The following is a 24,196-nucleotide window of genomic DNA, read 5'->3' as shown; positions in this document are numbered from 1 at the left end:
CACATCAAAACAAATCTTAAAAAAAAAATAAAGAAGAATCAACCTAAATAAAACATTAAGTAGATAAAATTTTGGTGACACGGGCTATGGTGCCACACGCACGCACGCACACACAAGGTCCTCCAAGCAGTAGAAACGAGGTTTACAGAACGGTTCACAGTATCTACTGTGGAGGAGGGTGGTTTGGACAATGCAAACCTCTCTTTGGCCTCAGAGGGCATTTCTGTTTACCCAGGCCATGAATAGAAACACCTCACAGCATACATTTTAGTCAGCAAGTATTCTACCCTAGTGGAAATGATTTACTGAAATTTAGACCTCCTCGTGAAATCCAGCCCAAACTCTGATTTGGAAAACCAAGAAGTCCTATTTAGTTTCTGCTGTCATTGTTCCTGAACCACGCTGACTGCATAATTAGTGACATATAAAGTTCTTAATTCTCTCTTCTTCTTTCATCCGGGTGTCAGGAGATTGGTTTCCCCTCCTTTGTGCTCACTCACTAAGAATTTGCTGAACTGATTATTCAGTTTGTAATAAGTGGAGGAGGTCACCTTGGTCCATACCTCACTTGCTTCACACCTGCAAAAAAACCGGATCTTCCATGTGTCAGTGTTACTTGACGGGAGAACAGTGAAGTTTCTGTCAATTGAGGTTGTACGTCTGGCAGCCAAGAGTGTCCTGTAGGTATTCTTTGCAGGAAAAAATATGTTTGAGGTGACCATAGTGCACAGATTCTCTTAGAGCTTCAAAGTATTTATGACCTGTTATTTTAGATTCTGAGCATATTTGTAGCTCCAGAGGTACAAAAATAAACTACACTTTCTTGGAAAATGTGTGTGTCTGGGATGTAAGAGGAGTTGCAACCTTAAACAAGATTTCCAGGCGTTTACAGTCGAACCATGCCAGTAAAAATATGTTTTCTTAGATGTTAAAATCCTAGGGTGCCCACGTAAATATCCTAAGCAATGTGTGTTACGTGAGCTTCCTTTGCTAATGTGCTTTAGCTTTGAAAGTCTTTAGTTCTGGCTCCTGGGGTGTTAATGTACTACAGGGAAAGTTGAACTCAGACGGCAAGTCTTGTTTGCTGTTCAACACAGTGGATGGTGTGCTTCCCACATTCAAGAGAATTGTTACTAACGGAGGTAAAAGTCACATCACAATTGATGAGGTAAAACTCCTTGCTTGTAATACTCCTAGCAGCGTAGAGGTTTTTGTTGGGCAATGAGAAAAGACAGCAGGTTTACCCATCACTCACTCTTCAATCATCTCTGTCTTAACAAGCACCACTTAATTTTCCGTTCTCTGCAAAGCTGTGTGGGAGGTGGGTACGCAGAGAGGAGAAGCTGGGGGGGAGACCCTGTGCTCATGGAGCCTGAAGCGTGATTTGTTTCATCAGTGTTTCCAAAAAAATCGGGATAAATTGCTTCTTCGGTCAAAATATAACTTTCCAAAAGTTAAAAAACAATACTTATTCAAATATGCAGTAAGCACACGTTGGAGACTTATTTCACTCATTAATGAGGGAAACAGTCAGATGACAAAGCTGGTTCAAAGAAGGATATGAAAAAAAATAGGTAGGGAGGGAGGTAGGCAGGACAGACACATAGGGTGATTGGAAAAAAGGAATGCTGGAATAAGGTGGCAAAGTTAGACCCAGCTGCTTAATGTCCTACAAGGCAATAAAACAATAATCTTTGGTTATATTTCAACCAGGCAGGAATCTTCGCACCTATACTAGGCACGTATGATTTATAGTTACCAGTCCTTCTACAATCTTTACAGAGTCAAGGTCCAGTCAATAATAACAGTAAGTCAAAGGAGTTACATTTCCCGAGACAGTTAGATGACTCGTGTAAGTCTGTCAGTCAGTGCGGCGTATGCATTGCCCGAGGGAACTTCCTGCAATGATGGGAAATATTCTGTACATGCGCTGCCCAGTGTGTAGCCCCTACACGGTGTGTGGCTGTTGAGCACTTGAAGGGATTAATCTCCAGAATTTACAAGCAGCTCATGAAGGTCAATATAAAAAAAAACCAAAAAAAACAAAACACAAACAACCCAATCAAAAAGTGGGCACCATTGTAAAGCAATTATACTCCAATAAAGATGTTAAAAAAAAAAAAGAAAAAGTGGGCAGAAGACCTACATAGACATTTCTCCAAATAAGACATACAGATGACCAAAGAGGCGCATGAAAAGATGCTCAGCATCACTAGTTATTAGAGAAATGCAAATCAAACTACAATGAGGTATCACCTCACATAGGTCAGAATGGCCATCATCAAAAAGTCTACCAATAGTAAATGCTGCAGAGGGTGTGGAGAAAAGGGAACCCTCCTGCACTGTTGGTGGGAATGTAAATTGGTGCAGCCACTATGGAGGTGCCTTAAAAAAAAACAACCTAGAAATAGAGCTGCCATATGATCGAGCAATCCCACTCCTGGGCGTATATCTGGAGAAAAACATGGTTTGAAAGGATACGTGCACCCCAGTGTCCATTGCAGCACTGTTTAGAGTAGCCAAGACGTGGAAGCAACCTAAATGGCCATCCACAGGTGAATGGATAAAGACGATATGGTACATACATACAGTGCAATATTAGCCATTAAAAAGAATGAAATAATGCCATTTGCAGCAACATGGATGGACGTGGAGATTATCATACTAATTTTATTTAATTTTCGTTATTTAAATAGCCACACGTGATTCGTAGCTATCATATTGGACATCACGGCTCTCACATGCCATTAAATGAGCAGACAATCATTTTTCTGCCTTGTTTCTAATCTCGGATAGTATTTTTCTAAACACTTTGCAAATTAAATCGTGTTTTAAGTATTATCACGAGAGCTAAATATGTAAAAGCATTTGGAGAAGACTCCTTTGGAAAGACCTAATTCTTTCACGAAGCATATAATTTCTTCTGCAAATGGAATGCTTCTTCTATTGGCTTTCTTGACAGTGGACTCACCTGATATTGTTCCGGCCAGCAAGGGAGCCACTTAGGAAGTTAAGCCTGTTTGGAGTGAACCCAACTCTGCATTATGTTTTCCAAGTGAATTCGCTTGGTATTCATTTTCTTTTAGCAAGATAATAACGGGCAAGTCCAGTTTTGATTAAAGGGGCTTTCTGGTTTGCAGCAAAGGGAGAGAACTGACTATTCATATTTCACAAGGATTTTAAGGCTTAAATCAGTTAAGTTTTCTGCTGCCATCACTTCATTACTCAGAACGAGCGGGCAATGCATTGATAAGGTTGGCTTTGATTTCTCATGAAGCTCAGTCGTTTTGCTTAATTTTCTCATCTTCTTGGTTGCTTGCAGGGGTTTTTCCGCAGAAGTATTCAGAAGAACATGATTTACACTTGTCACCGAGATAAGAACTGTGTTATTAATAAAGTCACCAGGAATCGATGCCAGTACTGTCGACTCCAGAAGTGCTTTGAAGTGGGAATGTCCAAAGAATGTAAGTGGAGTCTCCAAAAAATTCTTTTCTCTTTGCCTTATCTATAAATACGATTGCTCAGCCTCCAAAATCAAGCCGTGGAGGATGTCAGCGTGTGGAATTCAGACGTGACACGAATGATAGTTTGCCAAGGGTAGGTGTCAACAGAGATGACATGGAAATAGAACAACCGTGGGGGTTTTCAGATACAATTTGAGTGGCAGTTGGTGAAAAGGCAGGCGCTGGGTGTCGTGGACAGCAGGCTTGTATTCCAGAGCGGTTACTAACCAGCTCTGTGTCTCTGAGCCACTGGTAACTGGTCCTAGAGCCACATGGAGACCCTGTTTCCCCATCTCGACAGTAGGAATAAAGAGCTTTGCCTGTGTTGATGAGAACAAAACGAGGCGAGAGGCATGTGGTAATAATGTACCCTTTTTCAGAGGGTCCATCGACCGTGGTAATAATGTACCCGTTTTCAGAGGGGAGGGAGTGTAAAACTTTTGCTGTCGAAGAAACATTTAGAAACTTGGCATGTTGGCATTTTTCCAAACTCGATTCAGCCCCACTCCTCCAAACAATTATTCACTTGATTAATTCAGAAGAGAACATTTGAATAGATTAAAAATGAGTGGTCCGTAATCATCTGCTTGTGGGGCTTTGAATTATACATGCAGAGTACATATACAGGCAGAGTACATACAGCACCAAAAAATCACGAAGGGAACAAGAACGTGCCAGGCGCGTGGCCGGGCCCAGGCAGGTGTAAGGAAGACGCAGGGATGTGTGCCGGGTTGGGCGCTCAGTGGAATCGCTGCCCACCTGCCCCCACTACGTCCTGACACTTGAGCATCTGAGTGGGGCACTGGGCGGGGCGCTCTGATGGGGCCCTGGAGATGCTAAGCCACGCCCCCTGACCCCTACGAGAGTGAGACGAAAAGCCACAGTCCGACAGCGGGGTTTGAAGGCTTTATGTCGGTTAGACGCTCTTGGATTTTGGAACTGGGATGTGTGGCCATGGGAGCGAGGCCCCTGGAGCCGGGCAGGGCTTCCCTGAGAGTGCGCAGCTGGCTGACGGGAGCTCTGCTGGGAGCTCTGACTTGGGATGTTTCTTGGCGGCCTGCCCAGTGTCTTTCCTGCCCCTCGCCTTTCCTAACTCTGCCCAGGGTTTACATAGGCTTTTCTACATCTTGGGTTTCTACTCCTCAGGGAAGACATCAGGGTTGGATCCATTCGTTTGACTCAAGCCAGTCAGTATAACCTGTCCCGGCCATAGTCATTGGTTCATGGCGAACGTGTAACCTAGGCTGGTCCGGTGAGAATGAGTTCAAGACTCATGCTTGTGACCCATAAAAGGAAAAAATGGTAAATCAGACGTCATCAAAATCAGAAAATGTCTGCTGTTCAAATGACACTGTGAAATTAATGACAAGCCAAGCCACAGACGAGGAGAAAATATTCACAAATCAAATATCTGCTAAGGACTTACATGTAGAATATGGAAAACCTCTGAAATTCAATGATAAGGAAGGAAATAACCCAATTTAAAAAACTAAACTAAACTAAAATTCAAAATTGCCAAGATTATGAAGGACAGACAGAGTGAGACATAACAGCTAAGTGCAAGGCATGATCCTGGTGACCCTGCAGTGGAGGAAGGCTACCTATAAAGGGCATTATTGGGACAGTTATTGAAATTCGAGTATAGGTTGTCAATTAGAATATCACATTGAATCAACCTTGTCCTGACTTGGATCACTGTGCTATTGTTACATAAGAGAACGTTCTTATTCTTGATATGTGCCACTAACTCTCCATGGTCCAAAAGGGCTGTGTGTGTGGGCAGGGGTGGGGGGGGGGAGAGAGAATGAAAGAGAGGAAGAAAATGTGGCAGGATATTAAGACTTATGAATCTGAGTGAAGGGATACACAGTGAAGGAGTTCCTTGTGCTATTCTTGCAACTTTTGAGCAAATTTGAAATTGTATCAAAACAAAATTACTAGAACAAAGACTCATGCTTAGAATGTTGGGACAGAAGTGTCCTGCCTTCTTGATGCATGTGAACAAGGAGACCCAAGTGTTCTCCAGCCCCAAGGGAGGTCAGCTATAGGACAGAGCAGGCTCTGTGGATGGAAGGATGGAAAGACAGACAGAACTCGGGCCCTGACTGGCATCCCTGAGTTGCCGAACCCACCACCCCTGGAACCTCTGCATCCGGATGGTTTGCTTCTCTCTGCCAAGGACTCATGAAGGCAGTTGAGGCTGGGGTCTTATTCATAATTAAGGTCCCGATGAGCAAGCCTGGGGTCACCAGACAGGGATGCATGCTGGGTATGCCGTCCCTTCTGGGAGGGTCACCTCCTCCAGGTGGTTCTGTTGCCCGCATCTCAGCCAGGTCCTTTGGTCCCCTCCAAACTTTAGAGCTACTGAATGACTCTTTCCTTCCAGATTGAGTTGGTGTAGTACATTCTTGGTTATCAAAGTACTCATAGCTTTGGGACTTTGAAATGGTAAATATTCATGGTGTGTGAAAAAGCATGATACCTAACTGTATGATCTTAATTACATAAACACGGATGCTTAGTTGTGTAAATACAGAAATGAGACCTAGAAGGACACATCAAATGGTAAACTGCTCGGGATTACGGATGACTTTGTTTTCTGCTTCTTGTGTTTTTTGGTTTCCTATTATGCACATGTTAACTTTTAAGAAATAAATGTTATTTTAAAAACCTTTTTTAAAAAAATCAATGAATGTGAAGCTTTGAAGCTAATCTTTACGTAGCTCAGTCCCCAAACCCTAGCACTAATGAGAAAAGCATGATATTGCCCTGAAATAGGCAAATTATTTATATGTATAAGCGAGACTCACAGGATTATCGCCCTAACTCCCCATTTTTGGTCTGACATTCTGTAGATGTGGATGTTACACTGCAGTTCTGTGGGAGAATTTCAGTTCAGGCTAAAATTATAAATGAGTAAGCCAGATGTGGACTGGGGGTAAATCAGTACTTTTGCATTTATTTTGCGTGGGCTGGAGACCCATTTCCTGCTTACATTACTTAAAACCCATATCCTGCTTCTCTGTAAAAACTGGAAATTTGGTTGCCAATTAAAAAAAATAATGTTTACACCCACAGGAGAACTCTAGTTTCAACCCTCAAGGGACTTGTCACCTTAATTAGATTTAAAAATACAGAAATGGGAAGAAAATGGGATCATTATGCCCAAGTAAACAAAAATAAATATATTTTCTTCAGAAGGAAATTGAAGGGGAAGAAATATCCACTTGGAGTACAGTGACCGAGAGTCTAATAGAAAATTTTTAAAGTTGAAACAGAAGGAAGCAGGAAGATATGAGAATCACTAATCATTATACCACAGTGCCCCACCACTGAAAACAAACCCAGGAGTAACAAGAGACTCATAGGACGGTGGAGCATATGAGAATCACTGATCAATTATACCACAGTGCCCACCACTGAAACAAACCCAGGAGTAACAGAGACCCATAGGACGGTGCAGCTGAAAATGGATCTTAGAGACTGATTTTCACTCACCTCTCTCCTTTGACATACGAGTACATCAGGACCCAGAAAGATGAAACGCTCTTCCCAGCAGATCCCCAACTGGCTAAAGACAGAACCAAGCTTACAGCTCACATCTGCCACCTCTGCTTGCCATGCTTCCTTTGCAGCACCAAGATTAGCAAGGTTTGCATTCCATTGGGGCCAGAGGTCATGTCACTTCACGAGTATGTATCAGAACCCTTTGGACGCAAGGGGCAGAAAACCCAGCTCCAACCTGACATAAGCTAAAAAATCAACACATGTCACTGGATGACACGACTGGATCCAAAGGCTCACGTTTGTTTTGGGGGCATTCTCATCGTTCCTCTTCATTTCTCAGAGCTGGGTTTGCTTTTTTTGCTGTGTTGGTTTTGTTTCTGGGAAGATTTTCCAAATGGCTAATAAAGATGGCCAACCAATAGCCTACCCGGCAGAAAGAGAGAGCCTCAGATCCTCTGTGAATGCAGGACTTTGGGGTGTTGGGGGCTGAATACGGTGATTGGCTAGTTTGGGATCGTGTGCCCAGCCCCGGACCCACCCAAACCACAAGAGCCAAGGGTGTGGAAGAAGTGTTTCTCGGTGGGAAACCAGAAAGTCAGGAGGCAGAAACAGCTTCATGTTCCCCACGAAATATCGTCTCACAGCGCTGTTCCCAGTACGTTCTTATTCTTTATGCTGTGGGGGAAAAGAAAGAAAGAAACCTGATAATCATCCCATGGTAGCCGCTGACATAGAGGCGGTGTTTTCTATGGGCCAGGCACTGCATTAACCTCTTGTAATACTTCATACCATTTGATCGTCATAACAACCCTGTAAGGTAGGTTAGTTATAACTCCTCTCTCCCTCCTTTCCAGCAAGATGTGGAAGCTGAGGCACAGAGAGGTTAACTTACTCAAGGTAACACGGTTGGTAAGGTGCAGCCCTGGGATCTGGGCCCAGGGAGCAACATACACTGCATGCCATAAAAAGCAGCCTTGAAAACTCTGGGTTTTATTGCCAGTGGTTAATAAAACAACAATTACACTCCTTGCTACGTATTAGAGATGTACGCCCTGGAAAATCATGTGCAAATTTAATTTTCATAGATCACATTTGGTTTTAAAAGTATAAGGGGATGTACTGGTAAAAGAAATCCTTTATAGTGTGTCCCGTCAGCAAAGCATGATTATTTCTTCATTTTTCTGTTCTGTAAATGCTGGTGGGTATGCCTTATATTTTCCAAGGGCTTTGTACAGTAGGGGAACCTTTTTTGTGGAGGAGTAGCTCTTTGTCAGACCATGGGATTTGAAAGCGGTAACAGTAAGGGGAAAAAAATCGATTTTCAGCTGCATTCTAACAGCAGTACAAAAATTTATGAAGAACTTGGGGAGGAAGCAAAGGAAGTAACACGACTCCCAAGTTGAGTGATGAGCTTCTGCTGGCGGGTGGGAGGCTTGTAACCGTGTCAGGCAAGGAAAGTGTGTAGCAAAGCCCTGAAGTAGGAACAAGGAAAAAAGGATCAACAGTAAACGAAGACACAAAATTTGGGATTGTCAATGAGCTATGCAGACAAGCTTATGTCCGTGATGGGGAGGGAGCCAGTTGAGACCACGCTGCTTGGAGACCACAGGAGCTGACCACACGCATTTGAGTCAGTTACGGAAATCCCAGCGATAGTTCAAGTCTTTCAGCCAGCGATCCTCAGACTTTTCAAAAAGGGTCCAATAGAAAACGTGTCGGCTTTGTGGGCCGTATGATGTCTGTCTCGGTTCCTTAACTCTGCCACAGTAGCACAAACGCAGCAGTAGAAAATATGTGGACAAAGGGGATCTGCCTGTGTGCCGGTACATCTTTATTTACAAAAGCAGGTGTAGGGCTGGGTTTGGCCCGAGGCTTGCAGGGGCTCCCCCAGTGGTGACCTCACCCCCGGCTCGCCCCCACCCACCGTCCCCTGCTTTCCTCCGACGGACCGTCACCCAGCTTCCAGCTGCCCTGGAGCCTGAGGACCCGTGAGCCTCACACCTGCATGCTCCGGCAAAGGCTGTTCCCTGGGGTTGGGTTTCCACTCGTTTGTCCGAGGAACTGCAGGAATTTGCTGAGATGCCATTTGCTCTTGGAAGCCGCCCCCGGACCCCACCCCACACTCCCGGCAGAGTTATGCACTCTTCCCCCTGCACTCCCGCGGGGCTCTGGACATACGTCCAGGAACCACAAGCTTATAGCGTGAGGCTCCCTGGCTTGATTATAAACTCCTGAACGGCAAGCGTCCTGTCTTCCTCACCTTGTAGGCCGAGAAGCTAGCACGATGCTTTCCTCAGCGAAGTCAGAGTGGCCAAGTGGTTTGTTTACTTATTTATTTATTTTTTATTGGAGAATGATTGATTTACCATGTTGTGTGAGTTTCAGGTGTACAGCAAAGTGACTCAGTTATACATATACACATGTCCACTCTTTTTAAGACTCTTTTCCCATATGGGCCGTTACAGAGTGGAGTATTGGTTCCCTGTGCTCTACAGTAGATCCTTATTAGTTATCTATTTTATATATAGTAGTGTGTATATGTCAGTCCCAGTCTCCCAATTTATCCCTCCCCCGACGCTTACCCCGCCCCCCGATAACCATAAGTTTATTTTCTACATCGGTCATTCTATCTCTGTTATGTAAATAAGTTCATTTGTACCATTGTTTAGATTCCACATATAAGGGATGGGTGGTATTTGTCTTTCTCTGTCTGACTGACTTCACTCAGTGTGATAATCTCTGGGTCCTTCCATGTCACTGCAGATGGCATTATTTCATTCTTTTTTATGGCTGAGTAATATTCCAGTGTATATATGTACCACATCTTCTTTATCCATTGCTCTGTGGATGGACATTTAGGTTGCTTCCATGTCCTGGCTACTTTAAACAGTGCTGCAGTGAACATTGGGGTGCATATATATTTTCGAATTATAGTTTTGTCTGGGTATATGCCCAGCAGGGGGATTGCTGGATCATATGGTAGCTCTATTTTCAGTTTTTTAAGGAACCTCCATACTGCTCTCCATAGTGGCTGCACCAATTTACATTCCCACCAACAGTTTACGAGGGTTCCCTTTTCTCCACAACCCTCTCCAGCATTTACTGTTTGTAGACTTTTTTGATGGTGGCCATTCTGACCGGTGGGAGGTGAGATGCCTCGTTGTAGTTTTGATTTGTATTTCTCTAATACTTAGTGATGTGGCTGTATTAAGAGATTGACCAAAACCCAGCATCTCCCTAGCTTTACATCGTGAAAAGTTGTCCATCACAGAGCTATTCAGCTGTCACTCACTCACTTCTCTGCTCCAGGCCCAGAACAAGTTATGCACCTTCTCTGGGGCTGTATTTTCTACCTGGATGCGAGGAGCATTACTGTTGACTGACAGCCTGGGCATGATGTGAGAATTGATGCTTTTCATCCTGTTTAGACAACAGTGTTTCGTCAGTCAGCTGCCTCTTGCCAGTTGCCTCTCCTGGAAGACGTCAGATCTTCTCGTGTGTTTGCTGGGCAGACAGTGCAGCTGAGCAGGCGTCCTGTGTGACTGTGCACGAGAGGCCCGCTGAAGGTGGAGAGGCTGAGGTGGACAAGGGGTGGCCGTGGGATTGTGGCTCCCTCTTGCCAAACCTTGGTGATACCGACCGAGGTTCTTGGCCTCCTCAATCAGTGGAAATTTACTAGAGGCCAGACAAGAAATCCAGGCAAGGCTTTACTGGGGCCCCTGCTGCAGCAGAGGGGAGCGAGAACAAGTAACAGGTTCCCTCGCTCACTTGCCCCCTGAGGGGGGGGGGGGGTGAGCTGGTTCCTTATATGGGGTGAGGGTAGGGGTGGGGCCAGAGGTGTGGCTTAGGTGGTCTGCCCGCCCCTTTGGTGGTGCTGAGTGCATGGGACATGCGCAGTGCCCTGCTTTCGCTCCAGGCACTTCAGAAGTGGCAGCTGGGTTTTGGGTCTTTTTGTTATCTTGTGCATAATTTTGTCCCAGCTGTGCACGCACGCAGCTATTTTTAGTCCCTTATGGTTTCTTTGTGTTTTGTTGCCGGAGCAGAGTTTGTCCAGGTGCCAGCACTGCAGCAAAGGGTCCCAGGTCCCAGGTCCCAGCCTGTCTCATTGTCAGTGAAGTTGCTCACAGACAAAAAGCAGAGGTGCAGGAACAGGCTGGACTCGGGGGAGGAGAGTGGGATATGAGAACTAGCCTGAACGAAGACTCGTGAGCTGTGATGAAGGGGGAATTGTGGCCCCTGGTGCCTATAACATATGCCGGGTTCCCTGAGCCTCTGGCCTTCAAGGTTGGGCGCCCTCCACCAGTGTCTGTAACAAAAGATGTTAGGGAAGTTACTGAGGCTGTCACCCCCTTCTATTTCTTCTTTCCTTTCTCAAAATCGCTGGCTTTTAATTTACAAAGGACCCTCTTTACATTCTCTTTGAGCTTATATTTATGTAATCCATGCCTTTGAGTGGTAGGCAAAACACGTCTTTTGATTTTGTGTGAGAATGCTGTTCGGTGTTTATTTCACAGCATCTTTTTTTTACTATGACAGTTTCATAAGTGCTTTTGTAGAATAGAGCAATTGAATAATCTCTGAATTTAAGAGTCCCTAAGCACTCATTGACAACTTCTCATTTGGGGCATATTGAGCTTAAAAACAGATTTTTATAAAGTCTCTAAATTCCGATTTATACTTTAGATGTGAATGTCCCCATGGGTGGGTTGGATGCCATAAATGTGCTTTGTACGGACACTTAGATACTTCCACGAGAGGCTTTTGTTGTTCTCTTTTTCTCTCATTTCCCCTTTAGTGTTAAACTTACATTAAAACAAACCTTTTGGATTAAAGGCACTTGACCTCAGTTAAAATCACTTTTCTTGGTGCACAAATTATATTGATGTGCTCGTTGGTTCTATGGCTGGATTTTGCTGGCTTGATAACGAGGAGATTCATATTGTCGGTTGCCTTGTGTACTTGGAAAATTACATAAAAATCATCATCAGGTCACGTAATGTCTTTCTCATTTCAGTTTATTTCTTCATTTGTTCCCATGTCGTAGCCCATTACTGTGTTTCTGAGGCTCTGTTTGCTCTGTTCAGCAGAGATGCAGCATTAACCCTGCCTTCTCCCCGCCGCACACAAATCCCCAAAAAGCCCCTCCCCCTCAGCCCCGAATTAAATGAAAGACTAGAAACTTTATATTTTTATACCTAAAAACATCATGGAAGCTGGAAAATAAAAATCTGCTGCCCCATTCCACTGACCACGTGTTCATGTTTTCCCACATGTGTCCAAGAGATTAAAAAAAAAAAAAAAAACCCACCAACAACAGATTGCCTTTGGGCACCTGCAGGCGGTGATGTCCGCGCCGCCGCGGGGCTTGCAGCCCCTTAGCACTCAGGCTGCAAAAGATGTATTCAGATTCCTGCAGCTTTACGAACGCATCATCTCCCCACAGCCTGGAAGGGGCACGCTGGGCACGTTGTCACCTTAGAAAAAGGAGATGTTTCCATTATGCAGCAGGACAGAGCAGAGGAAGGAACAAAGGGCTTTGAAGGGAGCCTGAGCTGGGTTCGAATCCGGCCCTGCTCTCGAGCTGTCTCGTCTTGGGCAGGACGCGGGCTTTTGCTGCAGGGCCCGAGCTGAGCCCCAGCGTGGGCAGCCTTGCTGGCGGGTCTCGTGCCTCGGACCCTTCGTGGCACATGGTCGGTTCTACATAAAGGACACCTGTTCTCTTGGGTTTTTCCTCTGCTGCTGACACAGGCTCTGTTCTCTGCTGTCGCTGTCACAGCTGTTTGTTATTTTAATAACTACTGCCTTGGTCCTCCTTCAAGAGGCAAGTGAAGGGCGGAGGCTCTGTTCGTGTTGAATTGTTTACCATGCTGCGGTTTAGATGTATGGCCCCGAATATTATGTCACAGCATTCAGAAGAAAGCTTGCAGACATAGTTTCCAAAATAAATATCCCCCTTCCTTGGCTACTGTAAACTTCGAGGCAGGTGGCTCATCTGCCCGGAGATGCTGGGACATGTAATCAGAGAACGGGACAGGATCCTGGCGTCATGGAACCCTACTCCATGGGGAAAGCTGAACTAGGGTGTTGGAAAGGATGCTCTCCTGCATCGTCAGCTCAAGGTGAGGCCTTGCGGTCTCTCGCGAGGTGCCGAACTCAAGCCAAATTTCCCCGAGGCAAAGCCCCCTCCCTCCCAGCATTCTCCTTTTTTTGCCCACATGGCACCTTCCATCTCTCTGCATTCTTTTTTTTAAGATTTTTTTGATGTGGACCATTTTTAAAGTCTTCATTGAATTTGTTACAATATTGCTTCTGTTTTATGTTTGGGGATTTTGGCCACCGCGAGGCATGAGGGTTCTTAGCTCCCCGATCAGGGATCAAACCCGCACCCCCTGCATTGGAAGGCGAAGTCTTAACCACCGGACCGCCAGGGAAGTCCCTCTCCAAATCCTCTGTCTGGGACTTTGTGGCCTGCCTTTTCCCCTGGACCCAGATCTCCTTTCTGCCAACCAAATCTTATCACCTTTCGGCCTCTACCCCAGCACTGCCTTTGCCGTCAGCCATATGGGTGATACGAGCACAAAGCGCTTTACCAACAGCAGGGTCTCCCAAGACTTAGAGTCGTCCCATGTGCTGGATGGGGCAGGAATAGTATTCTGATCCTCCGTGTCCCTGAGATTCAGAGAGGCTGATCCCTGCCTAAGTCACGGTGCTGGCTTCAGCCCACGGGCCCAGTTCCAGCCCCTGGATCTTTCCAAGCTTCACTTCGCTTCTCTAACAGTAAAGTTCTTATGTACATTTAATGTTACAAAGTTTTCTGTATCTTCACCCATCTTTGTTCCCAAGGCACATATTCTATCGTTTACATATATGATTTGATTTGATGTATGTACTAGTTTAATACATTATTTCCCCTAGTGTAAACTCTGCCCACAGTGATGTGAAACATAATTTAGGGAGTGCTGAATAATATCAAATCATACGGTGGTAAAGTTATTCCCTTTTCAGTCAATATTCATTCAGTCTTTTTATTGCCAGGGAGAAAATCCGAGTTTGTTGCTGGTACACCCTTAATTAATACCTCGTGAACCTTTGCTCCCCACTGTTTTTAATAGAGAGGACAGGCAACTGTCCCTAGTGAGAAGTTGTATTTATTTCAGAGGTGTGCAAACTTTCTTAAGTGTCCAGATAGGACATATTTTAGGCTCTGCAGGCCACTGGGTATTAGTTGCCTCGATTGCAGCGTGGAAGTTTTATGAAGGAGCATGGCTTTGTTCCAGTAAAACTTTATTTAGTGAAACTTTATTTACAAACAGAGGCAGTTGACCTGAAAACGCTGTCTGTGTTTTACTCTTACCTCCTATTTATGGCCAATGCTACTGGTTTCCCCCGTGTAGTGGTAAAATCAAGTTCTCCAAAATTTATCTAACCAACAAATTAATTTAGGCAGAAATCATCAGAGGGTACTGGCCTGTGAGCATGTGAAAAACCGTGAAGGTAGGTGTGGACTGAAGTTGGAGAAACAGTGGCTTTCTGTGTCAGCTGGTCAAGTGTTCTTGCACCTCGACAGGAACAGAACAGCATCTGGGCAGCTTTGGCCCCTCCAGGGCCCTGGGCCTTGCTAGTTGGTCTGGATCCCCCTGACCTGCCTCTGTCCAGCCCTCTCCCCACCCCGAGCTGTCCCCCCCACCAAAGTGGAGGGTATGGGCCCTGCTTTGCTTGCATCCTTGGGTTCGTCCTGTCCCGGTGCAAGGAGGGGGTCGGTAATGGGTGGATCCGCGGCGGTGGGATTTCAAGCATCCAGACCACCTGGAGCGGCAGCGGGAGACGCCAGGGAGGCCGCCAGGGCGGTTTACTCGCGTCCCTGCCCCTGAAGAGCAGCATCGTGGCGGGAGAACTGACCCGAGGGGCAGCTGCGGTTCAAGCCTCAGCCCAGCCCTTGCTTAGCTCTGTGCCATCTCGGGCAGGTTATCTCACATCTCTGTGCCTGCGCTTCCCGGTCTGGAACACAGAGACAATCGTAGTACCTCCCTCCGATGGCTACTGTGAGGACAAATGGATTAATCTGTGGCCAGGACTAAAGACATTCCTCAGCTAAGTGTTGGCCCTTGGTACTCGCACCCTGCTACGGTAATAACCCAGCCCGGCCCCCGGAGAGCAGCCCGTGTGATCATCAGTACGGCGCTCAGTGTCTGTACAGGACAGCTGACACTCCTCCCAGCCCAGCGGTTCATTTACTCAGAGCAAGGGGCACCCTTCAATGCGACATCTGTCCTTGCCGCTCAGAGCCAGCCCCCATAAAGCAGAGCGCTGGCACTGAGCCCAGTGATCCTGTGCCAGGAGCCACGGCCCTTCGCCACCTGCAGCATCAGCTCCATGTGAGTCAGCGTGGGCGACTCCGTACACACAGCCACTCAGCCTGCCCGCCCGCCCCTTGCTGGCCTCTTGTCCTGCTCCCCAAAGACCCCCACGTGAGCTGCCTCGGGCGGTACTATCCCCGCCTTCCTCCCCCTCTGTGCTAACCCACCTCCCTCCTAAGTGTGCCCGTATGCTCCTCCAGCAGCAGGGGCAGGTGGGGGGGGGGCATTCTCACCTCCCCACAGTGTGACATGCTGGCGGCACCTCTGTTGGGTGACTTTCAATGTCAAACTTGTTTTGAGTTCAGGAGGTAGGTATGTGTGTGTGTGTGTGTGTGTGTGTGTGTGTGTGTGTGTGTGTGTGTTTGTGTGTGAGAGAGAGAGAGAGGGAAGGAAAGAGAGAACAACAGGTGTTCCCTTCATGAGCTGGCACGGAGTCTTATTTGGGTCCTCAACTTAATGCCTTGTATTTAAGAGCTAGTTCTGGAATGGATTAGAAGCAAAGGGTACTTGAGAAGTGGAGATTCTGAATCAGGAACTTTGGTCTTCCCAAGAGCTAGAGATTTGAATCAATATAGAGATATACTGAGCCTGGTTTCCCTTTTTTTTTTGCCCCCTCCCCTAATTCGCACCCCATAAATACTAGCCTACTGGCCCTTTCATGACACGAAGTCTTGATATCGTATGTTCCGTGGTGGACGCAACCAGATAGAGCTTGTAGATAGGTCCTAACAGAGAAGATTTGCTTTCTCTCAAAACTGTACACACCTAGACACCATATTTCATCCAATCTACAATTTGTTAAGGTGCCCTATAATTTTATGTACCACTAAAAGGAAAATAGCGCTAATTAAAACTAAGACACAGCAAGGATTGTAAGACAGGTGGCAATTTCAGAGAGAGAGAGAAAGAGAGGGAGAAACCAGATCTCAGCCCTGTAAGAAAAGGAAGCGTCTCACATTCTAGGCTGGAAATATCCTATGTTTTCATCTGGAGCTATTTTTCATTCGGCTTTAAATAGATATTGATGGTAAAACCTCAGTGCCCAAAGACAATCCCCAGCACAAGAGCTGGCTGAGTAAGTATGCAAGTACTTCTGAAATAGCCAGCAGAGAGCTCTTTGTTTGGAAACAAATGTCTCTGTGAAAATAGCAACCCGAGATTCGCCTGCAGCCCCTGTGTTCTGGGTGATGAGCGCGGCCCTTTAAGTGTCCTCTCCCCGTGACAGCAATTCTCTGGAGGGTGGCCATCTAAATTGCTCCATAAATCCACGCACACAGTTCAGTCTGGAATTTGCTCTTCCTGGAGTGGGATTGAGCACTTCAACCAGTCTGCCATCGCAGAGTATTAACTATCACAATTAGGTTATTTCTCCCTTTAATACTGGAAAACAAAGAGTTGCTTTGATCTGATTGACTGGATTGATAGAGACAGGTGTCTTTTTAGTGCCGGCCCCGAGGAGAGAGCACTCTGTTTTCTCAGAGAAGAGATGTCTTTGCCCCAGATTCACACTTGACTGTTCTAACACTTCACTTCACCAATATAATGTACCTCCGTGATTAAAAAAAAAATTCTGATTGTTTTATTTTCAAAATGATTTTAGGACAGAAATGTCCTGCTTTGACGTTGGAGGATGCAAATCCCCCCTTTTTCTTGGCTTGTTTCTTTTGGAGGTGTTCAACAACATCGTGGGGTCAGACTTATAAACAGTATTTTGATTCAGCAGCATAGTTTAAATCTTAAAATAGAACAGAGGAATTTCACTGGTGTTTCAAAATAGACACGCTCAGGGGGCAGTCATGATATAGTGCTTCCAAAGGAAAAGATGAAAGTTGCTTCTAGGACTTGCCCGGTGGCACAGTGATTAAGAGTCCGCCTGCCAATGCAGGGGACATGGGTTCAAGCCCTGGCCCGGGAAGATCCCACATGCCGCGGAGCAACTAAGCCTGTGCGCCACAACTACTGAGCCTGTGCTCTAGAACCCGTGAGCCATAACCACTGAGCCTGCGAGCCACAACTGCTGAGCCCGTGAGCCACAACTACTGAAGCCCACGCACCTAGAGCCCGTGCTCCGCAACAAGAGAAGCCACCTCAGTGAGAAGCCCACGCGCTGCAACGAAGAGTAGCCCCCGCTCACTGCAACTAGAGAAAGCCCGCCCGTGGCAATGAAGACCCAACGCAGCCAAAAATAAATAACTAAATAAATCTTAAAAAAAATGTTGCTTCTGGTAAACGCTGTCAACTCCGGGATTTAATGAGGACAGGCAGAGAATCAAGTGCAAACTGTAGTGCTTGAAGGATTCCCACTTTGTGTCCTGGAAGTGGGGGGACAAAGCGCCGGAGCAACTTTGAATGGAAACTTGGCTGTGGCGCCCTTGGACTTTGAGCTTTCAGAGATGTGAAAATACGCAGCTCCGAGTGTACTCCTGCCCCCAGGAAGGGGGCGTCAGGACCTCCTCCTGTCTCCTGGGCCTGAGGCAGCACTTGGAGACGGCCTTACCCATGTCCCCAGGTTGATGACAGGATCCGGGCCTACAGAACGCAAACCCCAGTGTGTTTTTGCAAGTAGTGCCTTTTTTGTGGCTCTGTGTTCCCGAATAATAGAATTTTATGTCCATCAAATTGAACAGCGGTGCTTTACTCCACCAGGAAGGCTTGCACTCCACCGTTCGTTGCAGCATAGCCAAGACATGGAAGCAACTTAAATATCCATCGACAGATGAATGGATAAAGAAGATGTGGTACATGTATACAATGGAATCAGCCATTCGAAAGAATGAAATAATGCCATTTGCAGCAACATGGACGGACCTAGAGATTGTCATACTGAGTGAAGTAAGCTGGACAGAGAAAGACAAGTATCATATATCGGATATATGTGGAATGTAAAAAATGGTACACATGAACTTATTTACATGACAGAAGTAGAGTGACAGATGTAGAAAATAAACTTATGGCTACCGGGGGGTAAGAGTGGGGGAGGGATAGACTGGGAGATTGGGACTGACATATATATATATCACTATATGTAAAATAGATAACTAATAAGGACTTACTGTATAGCACGGGGAACTCTACTCAATACTCTGTAATGACCTATATGGGAAAAGAATCTAAAAAAAAGAGTGGACATATGTATACGTGTAACTGAGTCACTTTGCTGTGCACCTGAAATGAACACAACATGTGAATCAACTCTACTCCGATAGTAATAATAAAAATGAATAAATAAAAAGGATTAACAATACCAAGTATCGGCGAGATGTGAAGCAGCTGAACTCTCATACGGGGCTGGTGGAAGTCAAAGTCAAAGTCAAGCCCAAGTTTGCAAAACTGTTTGTCAGTATCTACTAATGGTAAACACACCGGTGTGACCCAGGGATCCCACTCCTGGGAAGAGCCTCAGGAGAAGTGAGTGCACGGCCTCCCAAAATACACATACGAATGTTCACAGTGGCTTCGTGCATGAGAGCCCCAAGCGGGAAGCAGCTCCTGCGTTCATCAGCAGTAGAATGTGTAAACCAATTGTGACCTATTCAAATAACAGAAGACGCATAGCAATAGAAAACGGAACTAATGACTAGTAAGTGAGACAGCATGGGTGAATCTCACAGACACAATGTTGAATAAAAGGACTCAGAATAAAAGAGAATATTCTGGATAGTTCCATCTGGATAAAGATCTTAAATGAACGAAATTAATCCAGGTGCTAGAGATGACAGTGGTGGTTACCCCAGGACTCTTGTGGATGCTCGATGTCCTAAACATTGATTGGGTGTGTACATAGCTGTACGTGTATTGTTTTACCTCCATCACAAAGAAAAAAAGGCTGAAATGTGGAAGTAGGGTTGGAGAGGGCCCTGGATGGCCAGTCCTTCCTGTGCATAGAGACATTATCGCAGATGAGAAGTGTAACGTCCTCTTCTTAGAAGCAACCTACGTGTCCATTGACAGAGGAGTGGATAAAGAAGATGTGGTATCAGTACACGTACACAATGGAATATTACCCAGCCATAAAAAGAATGAAATCATGCCATTTAAAGCAACACGGATGGACCTAGAGATTATCATACTGAGTGAAGTAAGTCAGAGAAAGACAAATACCGTATGATATCACTCACATGGGATCTAATTTTGTAAAAATGACGTCAATGAACTTATTTACAAAACAGAAACAGACTCACAGCTTTCAAAAACAAACTTATGGTTACCAAAGGGGAGACGCGGTAGGGGGAGGGATAAATGAGGAATTTGGGATTAACATATACACAGTAATAAATATAAAATAGATAACCAACAAGGACCTACTGTATAGCACAGGGAACTCTGCTCGATGTTCTGTATTAACCTATATGGGGAAAGAATGAAAAAGAATGGATCTATGTGTATGTATAACTGAATCACTTATCTGTACACCTGAAACTAACACAACATTATAAATCAACTCCAAGATGAAATAAAAAACGAGAAGGAGAAGAAGAATCCTCCGCCCTATAAGACACTAACGTTTCTTCAGGAGTTGTTTAGGCCTCTCCGCCTTTGCCTTTTCCTCCAATTTGGGACCTTTTTCACTTGCAGCTCTGAACACTTCCGGAGCACCAGAGGTGGGATGTTATCCCTGATTTACTCTCAGTCCTCTGAGGATGGTTATGTAACACCTCTAATCTCATCAACCCAGCTCACCAGCTTTTCCCTTTGGTGCCATGCACTGCAAATTAATAGCCCATGGATCCATTTACAGCTTGTTGTGTTTTGGAAAACTATTTCAGCCATCAGATAATAAACAGCTTAAGAAGAACTGTTTTTTTTTTAATGTTAAATTATCAGTAGTGTCCAGTAAATTCCTCTCAGGAATGTAATGTAATCCAAATGTGATTTATGAGCCAGTGTTGATTCTAGTTTAATAATTAGTTGCTATCCCTTTTTTCCATGAACCAGATTTTTTTTTCCATAAAAAAAAATCAAAAGATGTCTTTTCATTTTGATTCATCCACTAAAGGCAAATGGGACTTTAAATGCGTAGGTGATCAGATTGACATTGGTTTACAGGAGTTAACAAGAAGGTGTGGCTGGTAGAATAGACAACCTACAGGTTTTTTTACGGCCACCAGAGTAGTTTCTCTGTGAGGCTGTTCACATTTAAAGAAAAAGTTCTGGATTTACAGAAAGCCCATCTTAATTTCCTTGTCCTTTTTATTATTTTTTTGAATGTTTAATATATATTAATGACAGAAGAGAAAATAGTAAAAATGACAAACCCTGTCCTAATACCAGTTGGCAGAATATGAAGAATTAATTCAGCTTCTGAAATTTAAACATAAAGAGATAGACTTTGTGGTCTAGTATGTTGGCGTATTAAAAATTTGATTCAGGATATGGAATATCACATATCAAAACTAATGGAAGTTTTATGTCGCCCCAACCCTTTTTATAGAGATATACTTCTCTCTCAATGCCGTCTTCAAAGAATGCAAGGGAGTTTACAAAAGTATCGTTAAAAAAAAAGATTACAACTCAACAGTAAAAAGGCAACGTAATTGAAAAGAGGACAATGGATTTGCATAGACGTTTCACCAAAGAAGGTACACACATGGCCAATCAGCACACAGAATGACACTCAGTATGTTTATTAGTCGTCTGGGAAGTGCAGATCAAAATCGGTGCGTTAACCGCTTCACACCCACATCAAAACGATAGACAGTAACAAGTGCCGGCAAAGACAGGCAGAAATTTGAACCTTTACACACGGCTGGCGGGACTGTAACATGACGCAGCCACTTTGGAAAATAGTTCGGCAGTTCCCAAAAAGTTAAACGTAGGGTTACCGTGTCACCCATCATTTCTATTCCAGGTATGTACTTGGGTAAAATGAAAACATGTGCCCCGCAAAGACTTGACAGAAATGTTCATTGCAGCATTATTCATAGCAGCCCCAAAGTGAAAACAACCCAAACATCTGCCAGTTGATGAAGAGACAAAAAATGTGGTCTCTCCATACAGTGGAATGTTAATCAGGCATAAAATGTAGTGAAGTACTGGCGCATGGTACAACACGGATGGCCCTTGGAAATATTATGCCAAGTGAACGAAGCCAGACACAAAGGCTACATAATGTATGAATTCACCCAGGTAAAAGGTCCAGAATAGGAAATCCACAGAGACAGGAGGAGAGAATAGATACCTGTATAACTGATCACTTGCTGTACATCTGAAACTATTATAACATAACACTGTAAATCAACTATACTTGAATTTTTAAACATTTTTTAAATTAAAAATTGAAACGTAAAGACAGAAGGTATACGAGGAGTGGCCAGAGGCTGGAGCAATGGGGCAATGGGGAGTGGGTGCTAATGGGTTTCTTTTTAGGGTTGGTAGTATTACAACTTTGTGGATATATCAAAAACCACTGAATCACACACTTTAAAAGGTCAGTTTTCTAGTATGTGAATTATATATCAATTTTTTTAAATGACAGGATTTTTTATTTTTTTGCGGTACGCGGGCCTCTCACTGTTGTGGCCTCTCCCGTTGCGGAGCACAGGCTCCGGACGCGCAGGCTCAGCGGCCGTGGCTCACGGGCCCAGCCGCTCCGCGGCACGTGGGATCTTCCCGGACCGGGGCACGAACCCGCGTCCCCTGCATCGGCAGGCGGACTCTCAACCACTGCGCCACCAGGGAAGCCCTAAATGACAGGATTTTTAAATGTTACGCAGACTGACTTAAGGGAAAATAGGAGAAACCTTGGAGTCAGATTAGTGCAGTGGGGTGCGTGCAGCCTAGACAAGGGTTCTGGTGACCCTAGTTCTGGTGAGACTAGTGGAGCAATAAAGGGATGCGGTCAGTGGCAGGGTCCTTGGCATCCACGAGATGAAAACAGCCTCATTGTTCAGCAGAATCTCACGTTTTCCAGATAGTGATGTTAGAGACGAATGACTCCATGGGGTTCTTCTCAAGAGGGTCCTGGGAGGTGTCCTTTAGGATGTCCTTGACATTTTTCGTTGTTCTTCCTTGGGACACCCCTCCATGTAGTTAAAGCTCATCTGTTTTCCAAATTGGAATCAAAAGGGCATAGAAGGGCAAGGCAATCTTTATGACCCTACACCCCAAAAGAAATAACTGGACACGACATTGAAGGTAGCAAGATAAAGACTGTCTGTCACACAAAACACAAAGCAGGGGTCATCTCCTCCCCTCGTTCCCTGTCAGATTTTATCATTTAAAACTCTCTCCTCCAAATCCTGCCTTTCTGGATGTCTCCTCAGTTTTGTTTGACTTCCCTTTCTCAGGCAAAAAACTACTATATTTTAGAATGTTTTTCTCTTTATTAAGGTATAATATGCGTATCTTAACGGTACAGATCTTATGTACTATGTAGTAAGTTTTGATAAAGGTAAACGTCCTTCTAGCCACCTTCCGAGTCAAGATATTAGAAAGGGACTGTGTGGACCTTCTGGGGTTGGAACATTCCGCATCTTGATTTGGGTGCTGGTTACACTTAACGTAACTGTTCTGACGTCTGTCACCAGAGATGAGTTTTGCCTGTTGAACTTCCTGTGCGTGGAATCATACAGTCTGCACTCTTCATGTCTGGTGCCCTTCATCCGTCATTATGTTTGCAGGATTTTTCCATGTTGGTGCATGTGTTGGTTATTTGCTCCTTATTTTGCTGAGTGGGATTCCATTTGCTGGATGGGCAGTTCTCACCTTATTGGGTATTTGGGTTGCTTTCAGTTTGGGGCTACTATGAATAAAACTGCCATGAGCCTCCTTGTACATGCTTTGTGGGGGACATAGACACTTACTTCTGTTAGGTAAATACTCAAGAGTAGAGTTAGTGGGTCATAAGGATGCATGTGTTTAATTTTGTAAAAAGTGGCCAGTTTTCCAAGGTGTTTTTACCTACAATTTCACACTCCATCAGCGATGTATTCTTACCAAACCTTGATATTTCAGTCTTTTTAATTTTAGACATCTACTAGGTATGAAGTGATATCTCATTGTGGTTTTAGTTTGCATTGTCATGATCACTAATGATATTACATTGCTTTTTAATTTAACAAAAGCTCAATCTGTTGTTGTTTTTTTAATTTTTAAAATTTATTTATTATTCTTGGGTTTTCATTGTGGTGCACGGGCTTCTCATTCTGGTGGCTTCTCTTGTGGAGCACGGGCTCTAGGCACGCAGGCTTCAGTAGCTGTGGCACACGGGCTCAGTACTTGTGGCTCGCAGGCTCTAGAGCGCAGGCTCAGTACTTGTGGCGCACAGGCTTAGCTGCTCTGCGGCATGTGGCATCTTCCCAGACCAGGGCTTGAACCCATGTCCCCTGCGTTGGCAGGCAGATTCTTAACCACTGTGCCACCAGGGAAGTCCCAATCTGTTGTTAAGTTATAAAAGATAAAATAAAATTATGCACGTTTTGATCTCATAGTTGTTAAAACAAAGTTTGGAAGATATTGCTCAAAATGTTAAAAGCTATTGTTATATTCTTGTTTGAACTTATCTGTATTTTTATTTTATTGTGTAACGTCAGGATACATTTGTTAGTCATGTGAGGGGAAAAGAAGAAAAACTTGTTTTTTAAATTCTTATTTTATATCAGAGCATAATTGATTAACAATGTTGTGTTAGTTTCAGGTGTACAGCTAAGTGATTCAGTTATACAGATACATGTATCTATTCGTTTTCAAATTCTTTTCCCATATCGGTTATTAACAAAGTACTGAGCAGAGTTCCCTGTGCTATACCGTAGGTCCTTGTTAGTTATCTGTTTTAGAAGAAAGGCTTTTCTTGGACAGAAAAGAAGAGGTTAATTCTTTGACTGAGGTAGA

General features: G+C 44.6%; 1 protein-coding gene across 4 annotated transcripts in view; it reads left to right on the top strand.

Moving 5' to 3' along the window:
- RARB (retinoic acid receptor beta) overlaps positions 1–24,196 on the top strand; it is a 445,419-nt gene that overhangs the window by 328,757 nt on the left and 92,466 nt on the right. For all 4 annotated transcript variants that reach the window (XM_032629585.1, XM_032629588.1, XM_032629587.1 and 1 more), the window contains exon 3: positions 3,323–3,464. In XM_032629585.1, coding sequence (XP_032485476.1) covers positions 3,323–3,464 — 142 coding nt within the window. The remainder of the gene's footprint in view (positions 1–3,322; positions 3,465–24,196) is intronic.

The sequence above is a fragment of the Phocoena sinus genome, chromosome 4 (assembly GCF_008692025.1).
Source record: "Phocoena sinus isolate mPhoSin1 chromosome 4, mPhoSin1.pri, whole genome shotgun sequence".
Classification (NCBI taxonomy): domain Eukaryota; kingdom Metazoa; phylum Chordata; class Mammalia; order Artiodactyla; family Phocoenidae; genus Phocoena; species Phocoena sinus.
Note: the sequence above shows the minus strand (reverse complement) of the source record. Positions and strands in the feature narration are given on the sequence as shown.